At 37.6% G+C, this 20,450-nt stretch overlaps 1 protein-coding gene across 2 annotated transcripts in view; it reads left to right on the top strand.

Moving 5' to 3' along the window:
* Window positions 1-489: 489 nt before the first annotated feature.
* The window catches only part of col5a1 (procollagen, type V, alpha 1), a 102,286-nt gene continuing 82,325 nt past the window's right edge, over window positions 490-20,450 (top strand). For both annotated transcript variants that reach the window (XM_084386592.1, XM_084386593.1), the window contains exon 1: window positions 490-852. In XM_084386592.1, coding sequence (XP_084242718.1) covers window positions 750-852 — 103 coding nt within the window. In that variant the 5' untranslated portion in view covers window positions 490-749. The remainder of the gene's footprint in view (window positions 853-20,450) is intronic.

Below are 20,450 nucleotides of genomic sequence, written 5' to 3'. Positions count from 1 at the left end.
AACTCGTTGGTCATTTTGAAAGAAATGCTACTGGACTCATCAGAATCAATGATCTGTGCTAAGCTATGCTAAAAGTGGTACCGTCAGACCCGGAGTTCGGCTGAATGGATTCTAAAACGGTAAAACTCAACTGTTTAACTCTGGGGGAGTTGTAAAATGAGCTTATTTCCGAAAAAAGTGGAGTATCCCTTTAACAAGAGCCATCCTTTAACTGGATGATTGACCTAAAATGTTTTCTGTTGCTACACCCATCAAATTAGAAGTAAAAAAATACTAAAAGACAGTCTGCAGTCACTGAAATGGACTAAAAACTTTCAGACAAAAAGAGAGAGAGAGAGTAAATGAAGTCCCACACTGTAAACTTCCCGCCTACCCATAGTAATAACCAATCAGAAACCGAGCATTTTTTGTACTGCTCTCTGATTGGCTGCTCGCCGCGTGACTGACAGTCTGTGTGAATGAAGTTTTTTCCCACTTTGGCTCCGCGAAGTTTCAGTGACGGGGGCATCACTGCAGCGCACTGAGGGGAAGGAAAGAACAGAAGGGAAAAGAAGGGAGAGAGGTGCCCCATCCATCCATCTATCCATCCTCTGAATTTTCCTGCAGGACTTTATTAACGTATGGCTGCATGAGAGGCTTTGAGCTCTCGCGCTTTCTCTCTCCGGGGCTGTTGGGTTACTGTCCTGATATCAAGCAGTTGTCATAATAATATCATTAAACTCTACGCGTCAGGACGGACGCAGGTGGTCATGGATACACCTATCAGATGGAAAGTAAAGCGGAGGTTTAAGGAGGTGCGACTGTCGGTACTCCTAGTATTCCTGATGTTTGTCACCTCACGAGTCAGCGCAGGTAAGCGGCGAATCAGCTGTTCCCAAACTGTTACTTTGTACCGCGGGCCGCGCTCACCCGGGGCTGCGGTTCTGTTGCGCGAGCGCATTCCACGGTCAGTCCGCCGTCCCGGGACTGGAATGACCGGAGGAGGGGATGGGAAGGGGGGCCCAAGAGTGAGATTTTCGCGTCCGAAGTTCAGTGGCTGTGACTTTTGTTTTGCACTTTTTTTTTGTGCGTCAGCATTAGAGCAGAAACGAATAACGGAATGAGGGAAGTTTTCCCGTGCAAGGCAACAGATGCGTGAGGAAATCGTGATGCACCATCTTATTGTTGTATCAAACTCCTTTACGCTGCAACACTCAACAATTCTTATGCAAATTAGCAAACAAAGACCTCATAGTAGAAATCTGGATTCCAGGATTCCATGTGCGTGAATAGGCTCTTTAGTGGTCCTTTTTTTTTTTTTTTTTTGCATTTTAGATTCTTGACTTCAGAATATTGGTTTCTGGCATCTGTAAAGCAGAAGATGGCATCGTTTTCAAGAAACTTACACTCTCCTACACTCTTAAAAATAAACTTTCCAGTAGGAATCAAAGTCACAGGAGAACCTTCTTAAGTTCTGCTTTAGAAAACCATTCGTGTGATGCTTCACCAGAACCCCGTAAAACCAATACGCTGATCTACCTAAACCCTATGCAGTGTTTTGATTTCTTTGCCGAATCTCAGAGACTTCAAAGAACCACTGAAGAAGCTTTATCTTTAGGGGAGTACGACATCAGGACCCTTTTTGGTATCAGACCATACAACCTAGAATGGTCTTTGTAGACTTTTTGGAAGATGTTCCAGATGCTTTTTAGGGGATCTGGCAGAAAGTAGTTTTCCTTCAGCAGGCGCGCTAACTGCAGAACGTAATTGGAAAAATATGCAGGATGAGAAACACACCAGGAGAGAGAGCGACAGAGAGTTTATGTTTTTCCATAGGGTCATAAAAACGAACCCATCACTCTGGCTCTCCTTTTATTCGGCGAAAGACAGATGAAAATAATAGATAAATGCAAATGAACGCACGTTAGTCTGTCTTGGTTCCTGGTAGATGGTCTGTAATGAAGAACATCAGTGGGTCAGGGTGGAGTCGCTGCGTGTCTTCTCTAGTAGATCAGAGATGCTCGAGGTGAAGCTCGCAATTATCTTGTAAACCACTTATAGAAGGAATTACTCAGCAGACTATGTAGAACAGTTATTGTAGAGATATTTATATGCATTCATCAAGTCACATGCATTTTGAAATGATCAGCAATATGCCATTTGTTAAAAGTCGAGAGATTATTAGTTGTTTAATCAATATTTTCCATGCATTATGCATGAAAAGATGTTTCTTTTTTTAGCATATAAAAAGCCAACTTTCAATGGTTTGATCAGTTGTTTGATCTGGTTTTTGTGTTCCGTCATTATAAAGCTCTGATAGTGTGGAGTTTACTAGTTGTGAACACGAATCTGTGGTTTGTACAGTAATGACGGAGCCAAAGCAGACAGGATATGATCTCTCATTCTCATCCTCCTGGTTTCTCCAGCCTGTCCCAGGGAGTACCCCTCTCTCGCTCTCTCTTTCTCCAGGCTGGAGGGAGGGCGAGAAAAAGGGGGAGGGATTGACAGAGCGGGGTTGGAAATTCTGCTCTGCATGTGTGATCAGATTCGTGTCTGGTCATGGCCACTTGGCTGCTCATACTGATGGAATTATTGAGCTGTTTTAATTATAAGAAGAACATTTTGGTCGAGGAACTTTTCAAGAACATGCTTACATCAACATTCCAATTAAAAACTAAACCAATTTCATAGTTTGACTTTAACTTCCCAAAGAACTTTTTATTCTCCAGTTCTTTAGAAAACCACCATGTTCTGGTGCTTTAAAGAATCTGAAGAACCTATAAGGAAACACCAAGAGCGTTTTAATCTTCAAAGAACTATACAGCAACTTAAGAACACTACCAAGGTTTCCACAGTCATGGAGGAACTAGGGTTAGGGTTATTTTATAGACCCCAAAATAGTGCATTTTTCTTGTTTTGTTTAGCTCTGAAACATTTCATAGACATTTCTCTTTGTAAACGTAATGTAATCATGCAATTTATTGGTCAAAAGGTGTGTAAACCAGTTAACACAGTCAAAAATGATTCTTTGCTGTACTTGAGAACCATTAATTTCCAATTTTAAGAGTGTATCCAAAGTGTTGAGCAGTGAAAACTTTTCAACCTAATCTCATTTGCCTGCATGAGTCAAAGCTGAATTAATTAGAGTGATTCATTGACTTGACTGTGTATTAGAGACATCTGTCACAGAGCATCTGCTACAAAGATGCTCAATGTCAAATTGGATTGAAGTTCATTAGTTATTTGGTTTCATTCGCAATCTAGAACGCTTTAGGCTAAATCCAGCTGTGATCCCTATGCAGTGTATACTATAGACTTTACTGTACATTACTGTACAGTATTTACATTACTGTACGCTTCCAATTTCTTAGTGTACACGTGTAGCGGGGTAATGCAGAAAAGATGGTGGATTTGATCCGCTGCCAGACTCACAAGTTTTCAAGGATGCACTTTTTTTTGAGCTGTGAAGCTGAGTCAGTCAGCAACACTCACTGCTTCCGCGACGGTGATGTCATGCAGTGGGCGGGGCTAATCAAATCTGCTGGTATAGAATGACGTGCTGTCATAAAGTTTATGGTGGGACTGGCAGTGCATTGTGGGATACAGGGAGCTCTTACGTCAGATTAGGCAGAAGCTTGTAAAGGCAAAAATGGCCAATGGTGATGCTGCGCCACTTCCTGTGCAAGGCTATTCTGCTTTATTACTCACACTAGTGCTGTTTTATGAGATTTTTACGAACACTCTCGGCGGACCGGCCTCGCTCATTCAGCCTGTTGGGTGTGCTCCACTTTTGAGAGTACACGAATGCCTTTTAACAAATGGCATGTTGTAACGATTGTTTATTGTGTTGTTTCTGGTTTTGGTTACTCTTGTTGTTGTGTTCTGGAGACCCTTAAAGCCTTCAGAGGAGAAACTGTGGAATGTTTGGAGCCAAAATTTCACACCCTTGGAGCCTTTCAAAAATGTTTCTAGTGTAATGCAAACAAGCTGTCAATTTCAGCTGTCTTCATTCAGCGACTGATTTAGTAAGAATCATAGAGAGGAACGTCATGACTCGTGAATAAATCAAATTCGTGTTGCCTTTGGCTCTATTGGTCCCATTAACAGAACAAGTGGTGTCTTCCTCTGGCTATTATAAGGCACCTGTCCAGTTCCAACAAGAAAAGGATGAAGGGTTTCCCTCCTAATCAAACTCCCAGAATTCCTTTTTTTTTGCATACAAACTATCCTGTGCGGTATGCAAGATTAAAATGAGTATGTTCCAAATCATAGTATGATGAAAATGTAATGTTAAAAGTGCCTGGATGAATGGCATACTTTTTAAGATGGATTTTCTAAATATGCATGATCAGTCTCATTCTCTCCATATTAAATAGTATGCAAGATTAAGAGTAATCACCCTAAAGCATGCAGGAAATAGTATGTCAATAGTGACTGGATGTCAATGTGTGCAAGTATGCATCTGTTGACATATCATCAATCTTATATAGCCTGCAATAGTAAGATTAATGCATCTCAAATCATAGTATGTCAAAATTGACTGGATTGCATAGTATTTACAATAGATTTTTGAAGTATGTTTCTGTTTCAAAAACTATCTATTTTATATAGAATGCTATGTTAAGATTAGTGCATCTCAAAATATTGTATATTGAAGGTGCATGGATGGTATACTATTTACAATGGAATTGTTAAAGTTTGCATCTTTGTGCTTTTTACACTCAATCTTGTACAGTATTCAAGATTAGGATTAGCACATGCAAATCACGTTATGCTGTAAATTCAGAGTATGTCAAAAGTCATTGGATGGCATAGTATTGACAATGGAGTTTTGAAGTATGCATTTGTTCACACACCATTTATCTTACATAGTTTGCAATATTAAGATAAGTGCATTTTAAAATAGTATGCTGGAAATAGTATGTGTCAAATGTGACTGGATTTCAGTATTTTTGTCAGTGACAAATAAGGTTTGTCAAGATGAGAAATTCGAAAAACTTATTTTAAAAGCATATATCAGGTATGTTAAAATGTACATAGTTTATTCATGTTGATTTTATGTAATAAAAAATTGCATTTGCACCATTTTTTACAAAAGTTAAGACTGAATGTACCTGAATGTGTCAAATGGTGTAACTGCCAAAGAATGAGAAATATTAAATATTTTATCCACCTAGATGGCATGTAAGTGTACATATAGAAATAAATACTTCATTTTAATATATCACACGAAAATAGATTTTATTAGAGTTATCTCTAATAAATGTTTTCTAAATAATCTTTGACAAATTATGTAAAAATGGTTAAAAACCATGTTATTACACTAAACTAGATTATTACATTTTATTCCACATGAATTTTCCTGTATATAATTATATTTGTATGAAAAATACTGGTTACGCCAATTGACAAAAACCAGTTACACCACCTGACCATGTTGCTTCTAGAGTCAAAGGCCGTTGTTTGTTGAAGAAATTGTCACTGAAAATCAAGCATGACATGAACTTCGACAAGAACCAATGAGGTTACATTGGTTACATTGAACACTTGAAAAGAGTTCCAAATAGTAGGTTAGTTTATATAGCATTTTAATCAGCATCATAAACTAGTGATATTTGACTAAATTGGCCCCTAACAGAAAGGCTTGTAATAAGAGTCAGTAGGTGTAACTGGTTACACCATTTGACATTTCAGTTTAAAATCAACTTTGACAGGCATTATCATGGACACCTATGTAATCATGTGGCCTTGGTGGTAATATTTAAAAGGCAGTTTTTTAAAAGTTAATATATTAAGTTAATATAATATAATTTGTATAATAATGATGAATTATCAATGTATTCCCGGGGTCATACCATTTGACATATAATTAAGAATACCTGACCATAACCTAAAATTTCAAATTATCTCACATTTTAAAGAGACTTAATAACTTTTGCATTCAGCAGTTAGTTTCACCGGGGGTCCGTCTCTGTGATATAATTTCCTGTCACATGGTCTTCTTACACAATATTAACAAAATGACTCCTTGAATGGTGGTTACACCAATTTGACTTACTCACATGATTCCCCAAATTAATTATAATATTCAGAACAATGGTGTTCCATTTACTTTTTATTTACTGTTAAATAGTTCTAATGTAAGATTATGCCAAACTAGCTGATATGGTGTTTTATTGAGAATTTCACCTTTTTTAAACAAGATCAATTATTTGGTACAAAGTTTTGACGGGTACACCACATAGACATTTTTGCAATCATCGCCCAAATATTCTCTCAAAATCAATTAAAATCTGAAATTTTAGACTTGGTCTTCAAAAACGAGAATGTATGCAAGTCATTTGCCATTTTATTTTGAAATTTTAACCCTATTAAATTTAATTAATCCATATGGACACAAAGAAATTAGCGTCACATCATTGACCCATTTACTATGGATTTTTGGATGTATGGATTTTTTATGCATATTTTCACAAACTATAAATCTTATATAGTATTCAAGATTAGGATTAGTGCATGCCAATTCATTGTAAAAAAAAAAAAAAAGTCATAGTTTATGCTGACAATCGGGTACTCAGATGACATACTACATCCATCCATCCATCATCAGGTACCCAGATGACATACTACATCCAGTTTGAAACATATGTATGCTTTTTTGGACTAACTGGCCATGACTGCACAAGATTTGATTTGTATCGATACATAATTTTATGACTTTGTAGTATGTCTGTCTGTTATGTTAGCTTGCTTCATACTCAAAAGCACAAACTTTTACTTTGCAAGCACAGTATGTACTTTTCAAGGTTAGTATGAGTATGCAAATTGATAGTAGAAGTATGTGAATAGATGATAGTCCAGTAGTTACCATGTCAGCAGTCATGATTTTGTGTATTACGTAAGACCTGACCAGCCCTCGGCCCTGTACTTGGCTTCAATGCTTTGGAGGTCCAGCTCTGGGTTCTCAGGACAGAAATATTGTACGTTTTGTACTGTATTAGACAGTGCTATTTTTGTGGCCAAGTGTAGAAATGAAAGTTTTTTTCCCCTCACGGTTTGTGTGGTTTGGGCTTTATAGCGTGTGTTTTGGAGTTGCATTGTTTTATGATTGAAAGTGTTTCAAGTCTCCCTTCAATCTAAAGCCACATTTGGGAGGGTGATAGTTGGTGAAACCTTCAGTGTCTCAGTTCACACACTATAAAAAACAGATATTACCTCTTTCAGACATGAGGACCAAACCCTGATCCACATGTCTCTTGGGTTCACACACATATATATATATATATATATATATATATCAAACATACTGAAGAAAAGATAGCAAATAATTTTTTTTTATATTCAAGTGAATTACAATATAAGATATGTATATTTAATATACGTATAAATAGAATAGATGAGTTAAATTGGTTCACAAAGCTACAATGCAATATTTGAAACAACTTAATTGAACAATAATGATTAACAGCGGTATTTAAGAAAATATTTATTTCACTTGAGTGATGACTCAAAAGAATCATTGAATCGTTTTCTGAAGCAGTTCATTGAATCAAATGGCCTGAACTGCTAAAATGAATCTTCTAGTGAGAAAGGAGGTTGAGAAGTGTTCAGGACTGTACGTGTTTCAGAGAGAAAGGATCAGAGTAAAAAACAAGTGATTGAGGGGAGAAAGGAATGTGAGTTATAGTAGTTAAAGACAGCAGACCTACAGGAGATGAGGTCACCGGTCAGAGGTTAAAGGTGGCATACTGTGGGTGGTGCTCTTCAGATTATGACCACCCCAGAGGTTTACAGTGCCCCATCCTGAGACACAACGTCTGGAAAACACATCCCTTTGAGTGGGATCCATTTCACACTGTTTTGATGTGAGAAATGACTTAAAGCGGTGTGTCAATTTTATACTTAAAGTGTGTCAAAGTTGGTGAATTGTTAATGTGCTTGTTAAATCAAGCATAACTAGTATTATTGCTCATACACTACCATTCAAATGTTTGAGGTTGGTATGAATTTTTTATGTCTTTGAAAGAAGTATCTAATGCAAGGCTGCATTTATGTGATAATTAAATGGTTGAAAAATTTTTATAGAGTTTGAAGGACCATATCTATAGACCAGAATACCATAGATAGAGACTTGCGAGGGGGCTCTTTTGACTTGGCAACAACCTAGTTGAAACCACCCAGAACACCTTTCAGAACACCTTAGCAACTCCCTTGCAACCACATAGAACACCTCAGAAACCACATATTGACATTCCGAAACCTCTCAAAACACCTCAACAACCTGCATAGCAACTCCCTAGCAACCACACGGCAACATTCTCACTGCATAGCAACTCCCTAGCAACCACGCAACATTCTCACTGCATAGCAACTCCTTAGCAGCCACATAGATCACCATACATACAACCGGCACATCCGGGAACTTAACTGTAAATTTCGTAACCGCCCCTTTTTAGGGGAAAACAAACCAGACTTCCCATAGACTTCAATACAAAATAGCGGCACAAAACAACGTCCGTACACAGCCGGCAGACGTGTATAACTTCAGAAATCACTTAGATGAAATATGTCGAGTAATTATATGTCCACCCTGCCTTCCATAGAGTGTGAACGATAAATTTATAAACTTAATTTGGGCAACTTAAAAACATGTCCCTACCAGCGTCAAATTGGTCTAACAACCCCACCCAGTGGCCAGAAGTGTCTTACCCGGACATTTACTCGTACCACATCGAGTCACCAGGTAGCCAGTGAATGATTTTACTTCGGTTTTAAGAAGTAAACATCTTTAAATGTATAATATTATGTCTTATATTTAGAGTATAGCTACTGAGTGCACTTTTCTGTCCAGCCATACAACTAGCCTGATTTAGCTTTCGATAGCATCATCCGTAATTCATGATATTTCCATAACAGCAAGATATTGATGATAATGGCAGGCAGAGATGGGCATAAATACATGGAAATGTATTTAAAATAAAATAAAAATACAAAATACTGTGTGGAAAAATTTAATTAAATACAAATACATAATAGGGGTAGCCTATTGTGTGAAAAAAAATGTTTAAATAAAAATTACATGTTTGTAAGGGTTAGTACACGTCCTCAATCCGATACTGTGTATGGCGCTCGCCGGTTTGTTTTCCCCTAAAAGTGGGCGTGAACCTTTTCAGAGACGTTCTATGACGCTACGCCGGTTGTATGTATATAAACCCCATAGCAACATTCTTAAACCACCTAGAACACATTATACTGCATATACTGCAACTGCATAATGATCCCATAGCAACCACATAGAACACCCCTAAAAACCCCATAGCAACATTCTCACTGCATAGCAACTCCCTAGCAACCACATAGAACACCACTTAAACCCCATAGCAACATTTTTAAAACCTCTCAGAGGATCTTTGCAACTGCATGACTCCATAGAAACCACAGAACACCATATCAACATTCTAAAACCTGTTAGAACATCTTACCAACTGCAAATCAAGTCCGTAGCAACCATATAGATTCTCACTGCATAGCAACTCCCTAGCACCCACATAGAACACCCCTAAAAACCCCATAGCAACATTCTCACTGCATAGCAACTCCCTAGCAACCGCATAGAACACCACTTAAACCCCATAGCAACATTCTAAAACCTCTCATAGCATCTTTGCAACTGCATAGTGACTCCTTAGCAAACACAGAACACCCTAGAAAGCCCAAAGCAACATTCTTAAACCACTCAGAACAACTTTAGCAGCTTTATAGCACTGCAGTGGAGAGTTCTGCACGGGTTTCTGCTCACATCTTCAGAAAGTGAATCTAGTTGCATCAGTATAGTGGGGGGTAGACAGGGTTTTAGTCTTTCGGATTACACCTGGTCTTGATATAGCCTGCCACCCCTGCTGCACACACACACACACTGTTGTTTGCCATGCATGCGCGTGTGTGTGTTCAGATCTCTGGTTCCCAGAGTTTGAAAGTTGAAGTTTTCGAGTATTGTATTTCTGTCTGCTCTGTTCTGTATGAATGGACTCTTTCACAGAGCTTTTAAACGGATGCCATGTTTGGGCTTTGCTAAGGCTTTGTTGTGATTAATTGCGGTCAGTGTGTGTGTGTGTGTTTGTCTGGCTTCTCTAGAGTTCTAAGCACCCCTACAACGGCCTGAGGTTCCCTTGGGCTGTCATGAAGCTCACACATGTGCACACACTTCCTCTGAAATAACATTCCCTACATACCTGCGCTTGAGCTGCTAACTCGGTGTCAGCATGACTAGAGCACCTCAGAGCATCATGGGGTATGTGTGTTTTTGGAGCAAAAAGCCACAGATGGACCAGCATAGATGGTTTTCTTTTATTACTTGGCGTTTAGGATTGGAGAAATCAGAGCGGGTGAGAGCGAGAGTTTGTGTTCTCACATCTGGAAGCTATAGCCGTCATTGTGCTGTCTGCTGATCCCAGAGAAAAAGAATGAAAAAAGCGGGGGGAAAAAAGGAAAAATGCCTTCCAGATGTTTTTTCCCCTCCCCTTGCTGTGGAACAGCAGAGGAATAAAATACTGTTTCATTAAGACAGAAGAAAAATACACGGTCCTCTCAGTGAGGAAACGAGTGCGAATGTCGGTACGGAGGGTTGCAAAACGTGCTTCGAATTCACACTGATCACAAAACGGTTTGTTTGTCTACATATTCTGCGCTTTAAGCAGTTATGCCCATGCAGACCTACTGACCTGACCCTTTTTTTGTAGATTTATGCATTTATATGCATGTGTGTGATTATTGTGTGAGATTGCAGAGCTTTTTTGAAAGAGAGGATGAGACAGGTCAATCTATTTTTTTTCAAGGTTTCTTCTTTCGTTCTTACTGCCAGATGACTTGCACTGCCAAAAAAAAATATATATATATGTTAAATGTAGGCCTATATACTTTGTAATATAATGTAATGTAATGTAATGTAATGTAATGTAATGTAATGTAATAAAATAAAATAAAATAAAATAAAATAAAATATATATATTTTTTATTATTTGCACTGTTGACAATCTTTTTCTTGTATTGATCATAAATCTCTTTTAATTTTCTTAAGATTTATACTTAAATTTGTCAGTGGGGCAAGACAAATACACTTAATTCATATATATTCTCTGAATATCATCATAATGTCCTACACAGATTAACTTCTGAACTAAATTAATCTTGTTTTAATGATGTTTAGAAATGTTGGAAAATGTATGAAAAGCAAGACAAAAATGTAATTTTTTTTTTTGTTATGTGATGTTATCAATTGAAAATATGTTCACAAATAGGTGTTTATAACAGAAATCATATGAATCAGACAGGCTCAGAATGGGAACAGTTTCTGAAACGGTTTTCCACGTTTCATTTTGAAATTTATATACATATTGATAATGTGAGTTGCATTTGCAAACTTAAACTCCTATCAGGTTTGTTGCATCGTCATCAGATTCTGTTTCTAAAATCGCCAACAATCTATGACAATGAGTGATTTCCTATCATTTTTGTCTCTGTAAACATCTGGCATTGAGTATGATTATGTATTTTGCTTGTGTGTGTGTGTGTGTGTGTGTGTGAGTGGGGTGGGGGTGGGGGGGGGGGGGAGAGACCTCTTTTGTGGCAATTAAGAGCCCTCATATCTCACATGCCACATTCATGACCCTGAAACAGGGAATTATGGGATTTCCCGGGGTTTATGACCAACACACATGCTCCCTCTTGCTTTTTATGTGAGTGACTGCAGATCTATCTTTCCATCTCATGGAAAGAAGAGACTTTTTGTGTGACAAACAGATGAAAAACGTTCATTCATATGCCTTAGAAATGCCTCAGATGTTCACATCACTTCAAAACATCAGATGCCTGGATCCCTCGTCCAAAAAGTGACCCACAATTCTTTTGTTTTCTCACTAAAATGTACCATTATAGTCATAGTTTCTGTTAAAATACTATAGTTACTGCACTATTGTTATTGCAAGATAAGGGATCTCTTGCAAACAGGGTAAGATGCTTTCAGAATATGTCTGTTGTTTTGTATATTTTCATATGCCAGTAGTCACAAATACCAGTTTACCACAATTGTAGAAACAATAACTGTAGTAATTATGGTATTTTAAAAGAAACTATGACTACCATGGTAAATGTTTGTACGGGTCAGTACACATGAGGTTTCAAAGCTTCTTTGAGTTTTCATAAGGTTTTCATTATCCTGTGGATGAGGAATCACTTGAGGGCAGCAGTTGGTCCTGTAATGCTTCATCTGAGCAGTATGCTAAAGGTTACGTGCTTGACTCTCTCTCTGTGTGTGTGTGTGTGTGTGTTTTACAAAGCTTTACTATAATGTGCATCTCAATCAATCAAACACTTCCATGTGTGTGTACAGCAAATAGCCTATTATTTCTGGACCAATGAGGTGGTCCATAAATCTTATTTTATTTTATTTTTAGGCTACTTCCTGGAGGTGATCATCATGTATATATTTTTTTCTTTTCTTTTTTTACATCCTTGAGGTGATCATCATATTTACCCTATTTATTTTATTTTACTTCCTAGAGGTGACCATCACATGAATGTTTTATTTTATTTTATTTGATCTTATTTTATATTATCTATGATCTCATTGCCTGTGTTTTTGTCACTTAGTACAACACCTAGAACACATTTGCAACTGCATAGTGATCCCATAGCAACCACATAGAACACCCCATAGCAACATTCTCACTGCATAGCAACTCCCTAGCAACCACATAGAACACCACTTAAACCCCATAGCAACATTTTAAAACATCTTAGAGCATCTTTGCATAACATGCAAAAGTACTATAGCGAGTGAGTTTTGTTCTGTTCAACATGAAGATCCAGTATACAGTTCAATGACATCACCAGCTCCTTTTTGACCCTGCACACCTGGAAAATGCTCATGCTATTGAACACTTTTTTGTTCTGTGAATACTTGCAGGTTTTCTTGGGTTACCGATATGTGGAGTCGGTAATGAGTGATTAATATTGTTCAGTGGGTTATTCATGAAATGTTTAGGGAACCCTGCAGGTCCAGACATGTGAGAAGAACTTTAGGATTCTGGAGTGGTGTGCGGAAAGCTGACATTCCTTCCACTGGCCTCATACTGAGAATATAAAATAGTCTCTCTCTCTCTCTCTCTCTCTCTCTCTCTCTCTGTCTGTCTCTCTGCAGTAGCAGTATCACATTATGAACTGGCCACAAAAACCACAGAAACGTTCAACTTTCTCCAGAAAGAATTAAACACACACACACACTTCACTCATGCTTCAGCGCAGGACAGAGAGGCTTTTGTTCCAGAGTTGTAATAATCTGGCGATACTATACAATAGTATGTCGTGTCATGTGACTGAAGTCATTTTAATGAAAGTGTGATGAGCTGTTTTATGGTTTTTTGCATTTATGAATTTGTTTTGTAATGCGGGTATTATGCAACAGAATATAAGCATAAAATGCAATTTTATTAGAGTTAAATGAAAAATTACAGTATCATGGTACTGCCTTGTTTTTTGTACAATGTAGCAAATAATTTTTGGGTATTTTTTGTGTGTAAATTACCCTGTTTTTTGTGCATTATACCATGGTAGTTCTGGCTTCTACATGTACCCTGATTATACCATGCTTTTTGGCCATTTACCATGGTATTACCATTTTTTTTGTACATGGTACTAGGTAATACTGTTTTTATATGTACCATGATAATGCCATGCATTTTTTGCCATTTACCATGATAATACTATACTTTTTTGTACATGTACCATGATAATACTGTATTTTTATACTTGGTACCACGGTAATACTGCTCTTTTATATTTACAATAGCAATACCATGCTTTTTGGACATTTACCATGATAATAGCATATATTGATACGTTACCCAGGCAATGCCTTGTATTTTGTACATGGTACCATGTTAATACCTTGTTTTTTTTGTTTTTGTTTTTTACATGTACCGTGATTATACCATGATTTATTTGGACATTTACCATGATAATACCATATATTTGTACTTTACCCTTGTAATACCTTGTTTTTGTTCACAGTACCATGTTAGTACCATGTTTTTTTTTACGTGTACCATGATTTTTTGGATATTTACCATGATAATGCCATATATTTATACTGTGTTTGTTTTGAAATATACTATGACAAAACCATGTTTTTAAACATAAAGGCATTATTATATCATGTAGCATAGTATATGTTTAAAAAACCGTGGTACATGAATATTAGCAACGTGATTTAAATCAAAACACCATAGTATTTCCATCTGATACTGTCATTGTATCATGGTAGTTCATTTGTCAGGGTTGTGCTGGAGTTTTGTTCTGCTTTGGTCTTAGCATGGGACTAGTGTTTATGGGGTTGGATGAATTTGTAGTTGAGTTTGAATGTTCTTTGATGCTTTTAACGTGTGTGTCTCTTTTGTAATAAATGTGTGTTTGATTTCATGGGAAGGGATGAATGCTGCTCTCTTCTGAGTGTGTAGTTGTTCATGCGTGTACTGATGGAATTGGATGCATTTGTACATGAATCGTGTGTGTGATTGAGTTGTGGTACAGCAGCAGATGAGTCATCGTTTCCAGTGTCTAATAATGCACATGCTGAACACCAGCCAGCGATTCAGTCAGTGAACGTGAGCCATTTAACATGGAAAAACTTTATACACTCTTTGCTGAAAGAGAAGCTTTTTTAACTTTATTAGAAAAGTTAAAGTGTTGTGAATGTTGCAGGCAGATTAAATGTTTTTTTGCTGAATCAGTCAGTCGTTGATTGCTGCCCTAGTTAGTGGAAACCAGTGAACACCACACAGTCTAAATAAACCACCAAACCATACATACCATTATAGTGCACTTCAAACAGCCCACTGAAAGAGAGAGAGAGAGAGAGAGAGAGAGAGAGAGAGAGAGAGAGAGAGAGAGAGAGAGAGAGAGAGAGAAGAAAAAAATATATAATGGTTTACTAGGAAATATACTTAAGCCACGTAAGAAGCTCAAAGCACCTGGTCGGAATACCTGCAATTTTACCCGTTAGCCCTATGAACCCTGCCCTCTCTCATTACACCTCTGTCCAGGTCAAAGGTCAGTTGGTGGACAGTGACCTCCTGCATGCGCCAGAAGTGAGGTCGTAATATAGATGGCCATCACCATCCGTGCACCCACAGGGCACACCTCCCACTTGATTGGCTGCTATTGGTTGAGGAGCTGTCAATCACTCAGATTGACCTATCATTAAACTGTCAGCACCGGCCTCCTAAAACCCTCAGCTTAGTGACAGGATAGCAATACACTTGAGTTGCGTCCCATATTACGCACTATACACTATGCACTTATACACTATGTACTTATCCATATAGTGTATGAACTTTATAAGGTTATTTTGTCATTGAACATCGGAGTCTGAAGCCCCTCCCCCTCTGCTACATAATTAAAGCTGTGATAGATAATGCATGAAGTGTCCAACATTCATCTTTTCAGTTAACCCTTAAATGTTTCATTATTACATATTCATGTCTTTAGCGACCCGAATCTATATCTAACATGGATGAATCTGTCGGGATAATATAAAACTCTCCTGATATTAGAGTAACAATTATATAGTATAGTTTATATAGTATAGTATATTATATAAGTATAGTTTGTTAACTTTTGTATCTTGGAAGGGTTCAGTTTGAGCAGATGTTTTGTACTGTCATCACTGTCCTCGTCAGAACTCATTTCCCAGTACATTCAGTACACTCATATTCGTGACCTCAAACATATTCTCAAAGCTATCAAAACTAACATCTTCAAAATCAATATTTTGATCGCTGACAGCTTTTTCACCAGATCCACCATCAAGTGACAGTGATCGTAATATCTGATTGCGTTCAGTAAATCGCTGAGCCATTCCAAGTTTTGCTGATGATACTTCCTATTCTTTTGTTTTCTGCCTGCGATAACTATGAGTGAAACGTCACTTCATCATTGTGTATCAGACATTGACACCTTGTGGAATAAAGGTGAAATGCAATTATTCAGTCATCAAAGATTCAATTATTGTTGTGCAGAGAAAATATACTTGCACTGTAACACACCATGGGTCGTTAGCTACCCTAATACATTTTTACAAAAAATGAATGGGAAAACAGGCATTCTTTTATAATTGTATAAATTGTTTCATGTTATATTGTTTATAATAAATTGATTGAGGAGCACTAAGAAGGTTGAAGTCTAACTTGAAAAAATGAATGAGAAGGAGGGTAGTGATTCGTGAATGACGTCCCGAGTCGCTAAAGACCCGAGGTATGCGTTTAAGGGTTAATTAAGTGCATCGTCCGGGTAAAATGTACTGGAATTTTCAGTGTAATCACACTACTCTCACTATTTAAACTACAAATCGGCATAGAATAATGCATAAGTGCCCGAATTGGGATGCACCTTTGTAATATCATAGCAACATGCTAACAACTGATCAGAATACCATAGGAACCACCTATGGGTTGCAAAAGGGCGGAAAATCTATGCCTCTGCCCCTCAAAACACACACAAGCCCTTTTCACACAGAGATTCCGGAAAATACACGGATAATGTGTTCGTTTGATTTTGGTTCATTCACACTGCCAGTGATTTTCCAGGATCTGTGAGTGCGTTCACGCACATCCCGTAAAGATCCCGTAAAGACAGGTGACGTCAGGATGTGTTGTAGAAAGGCCAGTCTAATCTTCCGCTACCGCTCTTTCCATTATAGTCGTGTACTTGGTGGATTTTTTTACGCAGCGTCTCAAGTTGACGCTTGACGAATGATCTGCGCTTTCGATCTCGAGAAACCACGCTCGAGCATTTTTTTCCGAATTCGGTCATACACTAACACATCGCGTACCGTTCCACAAAGCTGGCGAACGATCTCAGCTTCAGCACAGATAGTAAGGAGCTCCTGGTCTCGGCTTCATTCTAGTTTGCAGACATTTTTTCGTTCTTTCTTTGTTGATGACGAACACAAACTTTCTTCTAAGAGCAACAAAATACCCCTTACGGCATTGGTCCTGGCTTTTGTTCACACAGGGCGCGTTCCGGGACTGATCCCGGCAATGTTACTAGGTCCCCATCCCGGCATCGATCCCGGCGTCAATCCCGGGATGTGTTTGCGTTCACACAGAAGGCACACTAGCAAATTTCCCGGGATCAACGCGCTGTGTGAAATGGGCTACAGACACTTTGAACATAAGGGTTGAGTTTCAGAAAGAACATTTAACTGTTGTCTTAATCATGCAAGTCTTTCTCGCTCTGAAGTTATTGCTTCACCGATCTTACATTTTCCTGACACGCTTCCAAAACTACTCAAATGTGTCAGAATCAAATGCCACTGTAAAGCTGTGCTCCATTGAACAATGACATCACGGTGCGATTTAAATCAGTGATTGACACCTTTTTCAGTTTTTTTAAGGTCAGATTTTCATGGATTCATCTAAAGTGGTAGCGCATACGAGTCATTTCTCCATCATTACGGTCTGATGTGGTTTTATATTTTATGGAACATTCTAGGCATCCTAGAACATTCGAAACCTTTCTTGGTTCAAAATCCACAGAACCGCAGTAAACATGAGACGTTTCACTCGCTCCAGATGTGCTTTGGATATGCACAGTTAAGTTTTGTAAAGGAACTCAAATCATTTCTGGTCTGTGTGCAAATGTTGCATTGTGGAAAACGTATTCTACTAGTTGTGACCTAGTTGCGTCTCAGATTAGTGTTAATAATGTTAAGACTTTTAATATTTTTTTAATTCTGTCATAAATTACTCACCCTCATGTCGTTCCAAACCTGTAAGACTTTCATTCATGTTCAGAACACAAGTGAAGATCTTTTTAATGAAATCTGAGACCTTTCTGTCCTTCCATCTATGCAACTACCACTTTCAAGCCCCAGAAAGGTAGTAAAGACATCATTAAAGTAATGTGACACCAGTGGTTTAACCTCAGTTTTATGAAGCGACGCGAGTGCTTTGTTTGATCAAAAATGACAGTAAAGACATTTATAACGTACAAAAGATTTCTATTTCAAATAAATACTGTTCTTTAGAACTTTAAATTTGGCAAAGAATCCTATAAAAAGTAATACTTTTAATACTTTAATGTTAAGTAATGTTCTTTACATTATGTAAAGCTTAATAGGTTACATTATCAGTTCATTAACAGTGATAGTCCAGTGATGAGTCATGTGATTCCCTCTGGTTAAAGGTTTAGCCGGTTAGCATGGCTCAATTTGCCCCTGCTGGTAAATGTCAAAACTACACCATCTAGACCCTTCCTGTGAATTCTGTATCATTTGGGGTTGGTACAGTAAGATTAAAAAAACAACAACATTTAACAGAGTCTTTTCTGCTCTTCAAGGCTGCATTTATTTGATCATAAATACAGTAGAAATAGTAATATTGTGAAAATTTTGGTAATTTCAAATGTTTTCTATCTGAATATATTTTAAAATGTAATTTATTCCTGTGATACCAAAGCTGAATTTTCAGCATCATTACTCAGAAATCATTCTAATATGATGATTTGCTGCTCAAGAAACATTTCTTATTATTATCAATGTTGAAAACAGTTGTGCTGCTTAATATTTTTGTGGAAACTGATGGAAAAATGACTGACAGGACGATGGCAACAGATCCTGAGAGTCAAATAACAGAGCATTTCATGAGAAACTAACTATAGTACAGAACTCTTGATCCTAATACATCTACAGTGTGTGTTTATGTGGTCCTGGTAAACCCTACGTTATGGGAATAAAATGATATTTTAATGATAATAAAATGATATGTGATAATAAAATGATAAATGATAATAAAAAGTTTTCTGTGGTTTAGAGGTAGGGTCAGGGGACAGAATATACAATTTGTACAGTATAAAAATCATTATGTCTATGGAGAGTCCTCTAAAAACCACATATACAGGTATCTCTCTGTGTGTGTGTGTGTGTGTGTGTGTGTGTGTGTGTGTGTGTGTGTGTGTGTGTGTGTGTGTGTGCGTGCGTCTCAGAAACACACACAGATAATACTCACTGTGTCTGTGAGATGGAAAAATTTACTCAACACAAGATCAGCGCTATAAACACAAGCAAACCTCTCGCTCTCCTTCTCATTTCTCAAACATTCACATAATGTGTATACAAAAATATAGGCCTATGTATCTTTTTCCTGACTTTTGTCATCTCAGTGTTGCATATTAACTTTACACTCTCCTTCACATCTTCACATGATAAATGACATCTGACGTACTGTACTGTAAACGACTCCCGCAGCAAGCCTAACCATGTCACTTTAGGGCCCCCGTAGAATACGTTACTCATTTTCCGTGCCTTTCCGAAGTCGGAATTAGGCTTCGGGGACATCCCTAATAATTAACACATACTGTATATTATATGCAAACAGTTGTGAGTGGTTGCCAGGGAGGTCATTCAGTTTTTAGGGTGTTTTAAGGGTATTCAATATGTCTTTGTGATTATAGTGCTTAAGGTACTTAAGCTCATGGGATTCAATAAAAATAGAAATGCATGAACTTGGATGTTTTATGTCTGCCAAATAAATATGTGTATGTCATTCTCTTATCTCGTCCATTTCCTGTTGTTTTGCGATTAAAAATACTTAGTCAGTCTGGTCACTATCTCATGATGGGAATAGAGAGAGAGAGAGAGAATTCATCTTGCCAACAGTCTTCCTGTGTCTCCTCCATTCACCTTCCTGTGTGTGTGTGTGTGTGTTTGCTAGTTTCTCTGCCACATGATTGTGTGTTCACAAGGTCCAAACTGTTTCCCAACCCTGCATGCATAATGGAAGTATTCGCATGTCACGCTGAAGTGGAGGTCAAAAATGATGATTCATTTTATACAGAACGACCTCAGTGACCCCAACACAGCTGAAGCTCAGAGCCCTCTGCTGAAGGCAAACTTGATTCTGTGCTGAATATTGAACATTTGTTTGATTCTCATGATGCTGTGATGAAGATCCAGGTCATCATGTGATCAGTTTGTCGTTAATTACCCGTCCTTAGCGAGAGGTTAACCACTGAAGAGTTTCAGTGGGACAGAAATTACACATGGCAACTTTAAGGTACAGAAGTGAATTTAAACTTCATTAATAATTTCAACCTTACATGTGCTTTCTATTATTTATTTATTTATAAGATTAATGCTTGGCGATTCAAATCTCCCATAGGCCATGTTCACTGCTCAGAATCTGTATGTAATATTAATATTCATACATTACCATTTAAAAGTTTGGGGTCAGTAAGAGTTTTAAAACTTTTATTCAGCAAATAAGTTTTGAACAAAGAATCCTGAATAAAAATGTTTCACAGTTATCACAAAAATATGAAGCACAACTGTTTTAAACATTGATAATAATCAGAAATGTTTCTTGAGCAGCAAATCAGCATATTAGAATGATTTCTGAAGGATCATGTGACTCGGAAGA

This window comes from Rutilus rutilus (assembly GCF_951802725.1).
Source record: "Rutilus rutilus genome assembly, chromosome: 18".
NCBI classification, from domain to species: Eukaryota; Metazoa; Chordata; class Actinopteri; order Cypriniformes; family Leuciscidae; genus Rutilus; species Rutilus rutilus.
This window is presented reverse-complemented; position numbering and strand designations above follow the sequence as displayed.